General features: G+C 27.8%; 1 protein-coding gene across 5 annotated transcripts in view; it reads right to left on the bottom strand.

Annotated features, from left to right (window-relative positions):
• The window catches only part of LOC125045438 (RING finger protein unkempt homolog), a 32,371-nt gene that overhangs the window by 7,855 nt on the left and 14,516 nt on the right, over positions 1-10,000 (bottom strand). For all 5 annotated transcript variants that reach the window (XM_047642685.1, XM_047642686.1, XM_047642687.1 and 2 more), the window contains 5 exons: positions 9,755-9,964; positions 1,679-1,834; positions 1,010-1,137; positions 516-651; positions 62-264 (listed from right to left, as the gene is read on the bottom strand). In XM_047642685.1, coding sequence (XP_047498641.1) covers positions 62-264; positions 516-651; positions 1,010-1,137; positions 1,679-1,834; positions 9,755-9,964 — 833 coding nt within the window. The remainder of the gene's footprint in view (positions 1-61; positions 265-515; positions 652-1,009; positions 1,138-1,678; positions 1,835-9,754; positions 9,965-10,000) is intronic.

The raw sequence follows: 10,000 nt of genomic DNA, 5'->3' as shown, positions 1-10,000 counted from the left end.
ATATATGCCATCAAAAATTAGATTTTTCACAAAGCAGCCAATCATGAATCAATGCACTTACGATCGAGGTGAGCGAAGGCACAGAAAGCTCCCCGGGGACAATAACCATTCTGCTGGATGTCGTTGCACTTGGTGGACTTGTAAATCTCAGGGTGGAACTGCTGCTCAGTGCGGGTGTGGCAGTACTGGCACGCGTCACCATTCTCACAATTACTAGGCTCCCCCCACTCATCCCCGTGCTTCACATTTGGGCATGCTGTTGATCTGCAGAAAAGCAAAAGGAGGTCAAGGATTGTTGCTTACATATATCAGGAGTATAAATACCAATGCTACAATAAAAACATTACTCACATAATCGTATCATAGTGATACGATTATGGATCAATCAATAATTTAATAAGTAATAATATACACAACAAATATATCACCTATAGTCATATATGCATGCTGTGACAGAAATCTGAATATATTCATATACTATTTTAGACATCTCGGTAAATTAAACAGAAACTTACCTATATTTATACTTCTTAGGTGATCTTCTTCTATCTCTAGAATTGTGATACTGAGGACATGCATAACCTTGTCTACATAATCTTGGCGGTCGTTTGCACTGTTCCGTCTTATAATTTGCTAAAACATAACTAGTATCTGTGGAAAGGGAGAAAGAAAATAATTTCATGACAACATTTACATCCAACCTACCACACAACAGCCAAAGCCTCCTCTCTTCTTTTGTGTGTCTAGTTTTTGTTTTGGGACATACAACATTTTTGCAACCTTGCAAATTTTACAAATATGATAAATCTACCTATATGCCAGAGAGCACAGAAAACTTATCCTAACAACCTAAATGCTCTCAATTTACAACTCATAAATCTACAAATGATCCAGTGTCTCTCTGTCTCTCAATCTCTCTCTCTATCACTAACACACACACACACACACGCACGCACGCACGCACGCACGCACGCATCACTCATTCATTCAGTCCCATGATCTAGCTCACCTTGCCATTTTGGATCATCATTGACCATATTTCTCTCTTTGTCTAAGTTGTTTGGGCCAGTACCGTTGACCCCTTCCTGGTCCATCATCTCTAACACCTGCAGTTCTCGGATGTCATACACGGGCGGTCTGTAAGGAGAAGCCAAAGAGCTATTTGTCTGAGTGAACAAACAGGGGGGGAATGAAAGGAAAATATCATGGAAAAAAAGGATGAGAAATAATATGAAAAAGAAAAAGAAAAAATGAAAGAGAGAGAGAGAGAGAGAGAGAGAGAGAGAGAGAGAGAGAGAGAGAGAGAGAGAGAGAGAGAGAGAGAGAGAGAGAGAGAGAGAGAGAGAGAGAGGGAGGGAGGAAGGGAAGGAGAGAGGGAGAGAGGGAGAGGGAGAGGGAGGGAGAGAGAGAGAGAGAGAGAGAGAGAGAGAGAGAGAGAGAGAGAGAGAGAGAGAGAGAGAGAGAGAGAGAGAGAGAGAGAGAGAGAGAGGAGAGAGAGAGAGAGAGAGGGAGAGGGAGAGGGAGGGAGAGAGAGAGAGAGAGGGGGAGGGAGAGAGAGAGAGAGAGGGAGAGGGAGAGGGAGAGGGAGAGGGAGAGGGAGAGGGAGGAAAGGGAGAGGGAGAGGGAGAGGGAGGAGAGGGAGAGGGAGGAGAGGGAGAGGGAGAGAGAAATTCCTTACCTAACATCCTCTACTCCGTGAGCAAAAGCACAGTGGGGGCCATTTTTAACACACATCCCACGCGTGTCAGTGTCATGAACACACATCCCAGTCTTGTAATATCTTAGGTGATATCTTCTTTCTGTATCCCCTGCTGTCCTGTGTAAATAAGGGCACCTGTGGGCACAAAAGAGAACAAAGTTATAAAAGCTCAATTCCCTCTAATTCTTCTTCCTCTCATCTTGGTCTTGGCTCTCTGCTACGATTAATAACTATATTGGCTACTCACATCTTATCATCATCTTCAATAAAATTTCCAAGAATAAGCTTGAAAAATAACACTACTGTAAAATTATAATAAATGATAAATAATAATAATAATAATAATAATAATTATTATTATTATAATAATAAATATAATAATAACATTTGAATAAATGAATTAGACAATGAAACATTATCTATTATTGACAATTTACAGGTAATCAGAGGTGCTACATCTATTACAAAAATCTGTAAATGAAAACATGAAAAAGTAAACAATAAGCCTGAAAATTATCACTGATTACTAATGATTATGATCTTAATACAATAATAATGATAATGATTATAAGTAATAATGAGTTACATGACTGTCAGTCAATATCAATAAATATAAAGCCAAACAAAAATTAAAATAAACAACAGTAATTATGATAAGAACAACAACAACGATAAGTGATAATAAGTGATGATGATGATGATGTCAACAACAATAACAATAATTTTAGTAGTAGTAACAAAAGAAATAACATCAATGGTAGTTCTAAATTAACAAACCAAAAAATACAAGTAATAGCAATAAGAGGATAAAGAAGTCCAATAAGTATGCACTGGTCCAATATGTGTGCATTTGGCATTTGAAAACGTCTCTATGAAATCTAGCTACATCTAAAATTCTTTACTTGGTTCCCTTTTGATCCTTAACCATTACTCTAAATGCCAACGAAGTTGTACAAACCTATTCCCAGAGATTAATGAAATAATCAAAGGAAAACAGAGAAAGGAGGAAAAAAATTATGTTCACTTATGAAAAGTTAAGTATTCTCATTTCTGTTTTTGTGCAATTACTTTATGCTCTACACATAATTTTAATTTTCAGGCTGACTTGGGCCCAGGGAGTGTTAGAAACATGCATTAGTTAGAAACAAACAATTAAGATAAGGAGGGGTGCTCACTTACTGGACAAGAATTAGAGAGCCCTAGCCAATACATATGATGATAATTATGATGATAATGATGACAATAATAATAATGATAAAGATAAGGAGAATTAAGATACAATTATGAGAATCATACTAATATCAACAGTAACAGTATTATTAGTAATAATGCTAACATTCATATCAGTGTCAATAATTATTATTAATAACAATTAATAATAATAATAATAATAATAATAATATCAATAATAATAATAATAATAATAATAACAATAATAATGATAATAAAGAAAATAGTAGTAGTCGTAGTAGAACAACAATAATGATAATAATAATAATGATACAATAATAATAGTATCCATATAACCATATCATGATATGTAAATAAAATTAATGTAGAGAAAATGAGTTCAAAATATCAAGTCAACAATAATACATACTGATAAATAATACTGATATATCAATAAATAATTTAAAATATTTATATAATTTAAAAGATACATAAAGTAAATACAATAACTATTAATTCAAACAATGATGACTATACTAATGCCATAATACAGTTGAAGTTGGAATACCAATTATAATCAATTATTATATTGATAATGATACAACTAATGTATTACTGAAGATATATAAATTTTCACCATTGATAGAGAAAGTTACAATAATGATAATAACTGTTATATTCGAATTACCTTCAACTTCAATAATAACAATGAAAGAAGATGGTTATGATACTAATTACACCTGATGATAGTTATCAGGACAACAGTGATAGTGACATAATGCTGATAACAAAAACTAACAATTAAATCATAGTGATCAAAATAACATTAATACTAGCAATGGTATCTCGGGAAATACAAGAAAAACACACAAATATGCTTTAGCCTTTGCTATATTGCTCTACAATATAGCAAAAAGGGTTTCACCACCTCTTTTTTCTTGTTTTTCACTTTTGATGTATTATTCATTACTTGTTTAGCATGAGTGTTCCATAGGTGTAATCATATTGATATAATTAACCCCTACAATGTGAATGAAGTGACCATCATGTCTTGGAAAAATTTGGTTTGATGGGCAGATGACATAAATAAATCATAATGGGAGAATCTGGGCTGAGGACTGGGGGTGCAAGCGTGAAATCCTATCCCCTTCTCTCTCTCTCTCTCTCTCTCTCTCTCTCTCTCTCTCTCTCTCTCTCTCTCTCTCTCTCTCTCTCTATCTCTCTCTCTCTCTCTCTCTCTCTCTCTCTCTCTCTCTCTCTCTCTCTCTCTCTCTCTCTCTCTCTCTCTCTCTCTCTCTCTCTCTCTCTCTCTCTCTCTCTCTTCCCTTTCGCCGTCACGCCGCTTGCTATCATGAGAATTTCGACTGAGGGCCTGGGTGACGGAAATAACTCTAAGCTCTTGGAGAGTGATTAGATTCAGTGGGCATTTAGGACGGGGTTCTTGCATTATTCTTCTTGGTAAATGAGTGTGGAATGTTCTATCTATGAGCCATGACTGGAAGAGTGCCGGCTCCAGGGAGGAATCAATTTCCAATGCCAATTTACAAAATTGTACTTATTGTTATTAGTATTTGACTGAGTTATGGACTGCCTAGGGAGATGATATGGAGTCTCTGTAAGGAAAACAGTCTATTACTACCTGGATACAGCATATCAAATGAAAAAATGAGAAAATGTAAAAAAAAAAAAAAAAAAAAAAATAGAAAAAAAAAAAAAATAATAAATAAATAAATCCTAATGGCCTGACTTGGGCCCACATGTAGTCAGCAAAACACACCAATCCGAGGTGTTTAAGATAATATTAAATCTAATAGAAACACCAATATAATAATAGTAATAACTATACCACCATCACCACCAACACATGATGATAATGATGACAATATCAAAAGCCATAAAAACTAGAGGCTATATGTATATGTGTATATATACATATGTATATATATATATATATATATATATATATATATATATATATATATATATATAAATGTATATATAAATATATATATATATATATATATATATATATATATATATATATATATATACATATATATACATATACATATAAATATATATACATATATATCACTGAGCCATCCAAGTGCAAAAAAACAACAACAACAATGACAACAACAGCAACAACAACTACAAATTCAGCACACACTAAAAGTACCCAGCCAGCAGCACTGGATTAACACTCTTATTATAAATAATAACAAAACTAATGAAACCAATAATAACAGTAATAAAATATTATAATTATTATATTATTATCTCCATTATAACAATAACAACAATAATAATCATAATGATAATGATATTGATAATGATGATGATAATGATGATGATAACAATACTGATGAATACCAATAAATAGTAAATTATGATGCTGAATGGATAATAACAATAACAAGAACAATAATAAAGAAATTATCACTAACACCAATAACAATAATGATAATGACAACAATAATAATAATAATAATAGCAAATGATAATGATCACAAATGATAATGATCACAAATGATAATGATAATAATGATACTATTACTAATACTAATAATGATAACAATAATAACAGAAAATATTTACAAATAAAATCATTAATAATGATGATGATGATAATAATATTATTAGTATTAATATTAATAATAATAATAATAATAATAATAATAATAATAATAATAATAATAATAATAATAATAATGATAATAATAATAATAACAATAACAATAATGATAATAATAATATTATTATTAATAATAATAATAATAATAATTATAATAAAAAAAAATAATAACAATAATAATATTATCATCATCAATACCAAGAACAACAATAAAAATGTCAACAATAATGATAATAATAATAGCAAATGATAACGATAATAATAATGATACTACTACTACTAGTACTACTACTACTACTACTAATAATAAAAAAATAATTATAAATAAATAAGAAATAACAATAATAAAAATAATAATAGTAATAATGATAATAATAGTAATAATAGTAATCATCATCATCATAACAATAAAAAAAAGTGGATGATGATTACTATAATATTAAACAATTAATGAAAATAATAATGAATAACAACAAATGACAGATAAAAACAACAATAATAACAATAATGATAATGAGGGTGATAATAATAATAATGATAGAAAATAATAATACAATAGTAATAATAAATAATACAATAATAATAATAATAATAATAATAATAATAATGATGGTACAACGATAATGATTATGCTTATGATGACACAAACGATGATAATGATAATAATAACAAACATTAAACTATCATATGAATGATTGAGATAAAGACTTGATTTTTGGATAGGTCATATATTTTTTTATTGCTATTTGTAATGTAAATACCATTAAAATCAATAATGCTGACAATAATATCAATAACATTATGTATATGTATATATTAACAAAATAATAATAATAATAATAATAATAATAATAATAATCATAATAACCATAATAATAATAATAAATAAGAAGAAGAAGGGAAAAAAAGAAAAAGAAAGAAAGAAAGAAAGAAAAAAAAAAAGGGTGAGAAAAAAAAACTGAGCTTGCAAAGGCCCATACCAATTAATAGATTCCTTACAATAGCTGCCAGTAGTGCTACTACTATTTCCAATATCAATAAGAACAATAATAACAACAATGATAATATAACAAAGAACTAGTCATGATAATAATAATTATAACAATAATTGTGATAAAAAAAGCATAGTAATGGCAAATGCAGTAACAATAACACAGGCAATAATAATAATAATAATAATAATAATAATAATAATAATAATAATAATAATAAATATAATTATAATAGATTATTGATAATGATGATGATGATGATAATAATAGATAATAACAATAAACATTGATAATAATAATAACTGATGATGATGATGATGATGATGATAATAACAGTATTATTAGAAATAAGAATCACATAATAATGCTAATAATAACAATAATAATAATAGTAACAATAATAATAATATCAACCATAACAGACTATCAATAATAACATTAACAACAACAGCAACAACAACAACAATAATGATAATAATAATAATAATAATAATAATAATAATAATAATATAATAATAATGATGATGATAATAATAACAACAAATATGATGACAATAAAAATCATTATAACTAATACTACAACTATAATATAAGTAATAATAATAAAAATAATAATGATAATTATAATAATAATAATAATAATAATAATAGTAACAATAATAACAATAACACTACCACTACCACTACTACTACTAACAATAATAATAATGAAAATAATATTGATGATAATGTTGTTGTTGTTGTTGTTATTATTATTATTACCATTATCATTATCATTATTATTACTATTATTATTTTTATTATTAGCATTATTATTATTATTATTATTATTATTATTATTATTACTATCACCATCATCACTCATACAAACAATAATAATAATAGTAACAATAGCAATAAAAATGACAAAAATTATGAGACAATTATAAAACAACAATAATAATAATAATAATAATAATAAATATTAGCAATAACAATAATAATAATAACAAAAAGTAAAAACAACAACAAATAATAATAATAACAAAATAATAAAAATAATAGTAATGATAATAGTAATAATAGTAAAATAATAATAATAATAATAATAATAATAATAATAATAATAATAGTATTATTTTATTATTATTATTATTATTATTATTATTATTATTATTATTATCATTGTTATTGTTATTGTTATTGTAATTATTATTATTATTATCATTACTAATATTAATGTTAATATTAATATTAATATTAATATAATTGTTAATTTTATTATTATTGTTATTGTTGTTGTTATTATTATTATTATTATTATTATTATTATTATTATCATTATTATTATTATTAATGTTAATATTAATATTAATATTAATATAATATTAATATTATTATTATTATTATTAATGTTAAAATTAACATTAACACTAACATCAATAATAATAATAATAATAATAATAATAATAATAATATTAACAATAATAATAATAATAATATTAATAATAAAAATAACAATATTAATAATAGTAATAGTAATGGTAATAGTAATAATAGTAATAATAATAATAAAATAATAATAATAATAATAACAATAATATTAATAATAACAACATTAATAATATTAATATCAATATCAATATCAATATTAGTATTAGTATTATTAATATTAATATTAATATTAATATTAATATTGTTATTGTTAATGTTGATATTGTTAATGTTATTGTTATTGTTATTATTAATATTAATAATGACAATGTTAATAATAATAATATTAACAATAATAATAATAATAATAATAATAATAGTAATAGTAATAGTAATAGTAATAGTAATAGTAATAATAATAATAATAGTTATAATAATAATAATAGTTATAATAATAATAATAGTTATAATAATATTAATAATAATACTAGTACTAATAATAATAATAATTATTATTATTATTATAATAATATCAAAAACAATAATAAGATCAGTAAGAAGAACTGGAATAAAAAAAATATATAATAATGATAATTATAATGACAATAATAATCAAAAGAAAACAAAATAAAGTATCACTAACAAATAACATAGTAGATTGAAGCTGACAACACTACTTTATTGAGAAGCAAATAAAACTATTAATATCACTAGTAAATGATTACTGGACAAACCGTGCTTAGATTCTTTTTGTATTCAATATGAAAAAAATATAATTAATCACAAAATAACACTTATATCAAACATTGTATGACAAACTACTTAGATTATTATTTTAATAAATACTTTCTATATTTACAAAAGTACATCAAAACTTCTTCAAATGATATTAACTAAATTTTACTGATAGCTATTTTATTAAGATATCTGGTACAAATTTTGCTGGATTGATCTATAGCAAATCTGATTTTATGAAATATCAAAACTACTATACTATCACAACTGTTAAAAGTTCTTGTAAATGAAAAAGTAATTCTTAGAAAAAAAATGACTAACAGAATCTATATCCCAACAAAGTCAATAAAAATAGGAATAAAGACAACAGAACAGAAAGATTGTCAAAACTATAATTAGGAAGAGATTATAAATAAATAATAATGAAAAGGCTTGAGAGGTAAATTACCAGAATTTAAAAATCAATTTAACAGCCACAACACATGTACCCTCAGGTCTTCATTTCACTTGGAGAAAATGGTCAAGCAGCAAGAACAGAGACCCTTATAGCATTAGTTAAAAATATTGTAACTTCATGACAAGAGATACTTTACCAAGGCATTCAGCTATCGCTCATCCACTGTCGGTAAAATAACCACTCACGGTAGGCGAAAAAATGGCAAAGCATCTTGGCAGTTTTACCGTCCTCGCAAAAGTCGAAACACGAAATAAAAGAACTTTCAGATGTTATTGAACCACGAACTGTGAAAGCACCGATAACAGATGATGACAAAGACTGAATCAAAACCTTTGGAATGATATCAGGAAGCAGAAAAATCGAGCAAGAAGAGGAGGGGGCGCGGCCGCAGCACCTGTCCCTCTCTCTCTCTCGCGCCGCTTTGTTTACAAACACAACCACTCCCCCTCGGCCGCCCCTTTGTCGCGCTCCCTCTGATTTGACCCATTTCCTTACTCTGCCCTCCTCCTCTCTCCTTTCCTTCCTCTTTCTACGTGCCCTCCTTCTATTTCCCTTCGACCCTAGAGTCAGTAGGAGGGATTACAACGACAGAAAATGATAAAAAAGAGGATAAAAGACGTGAATATGCCGACAAGGTAGGTTCAGACACTCACTCGTCGCCGTCAGGACAAATGCCTGTATTTTCGTCGAATTTGTTGCAATACGCGTCCGGGGAATAGTTGAAGGTACCATCCCGCTTGCGTATAGGTCGCCGCCGTCGCTGGTTGAGGAAGTGCCAGTGAAAACACGTATATGGCCGATGTTGCGTGCACTTGTGTTGCAGGAAGAGGCTACATTGCTCCACGCGGAATTCCTTCAAATATCTGCAACAAAAGCACTCAAGATCAGCTCAGAGACCA

The sequence above is a fragment of the Penaeus chinensis genome, chromosome 37, assembly GCF_019202785.1.
Source record: "Penaeus chinensis breed Huanghai No. 1 chromosome 37, ASM1920278v2, whole genome shotgun sequence".
Lineage (NCBI taxonomy): Eukaryota > Metazoa > Arthropoda > Malacostraca > Decapoda > Penaeidae > Penaeus > Penaeus chinensis.
The sequence above is the reverse complement of the archived record's forward strand: the minus strand, read 5'-3'. Positions and strand labels throughout refer to the sequence as shown.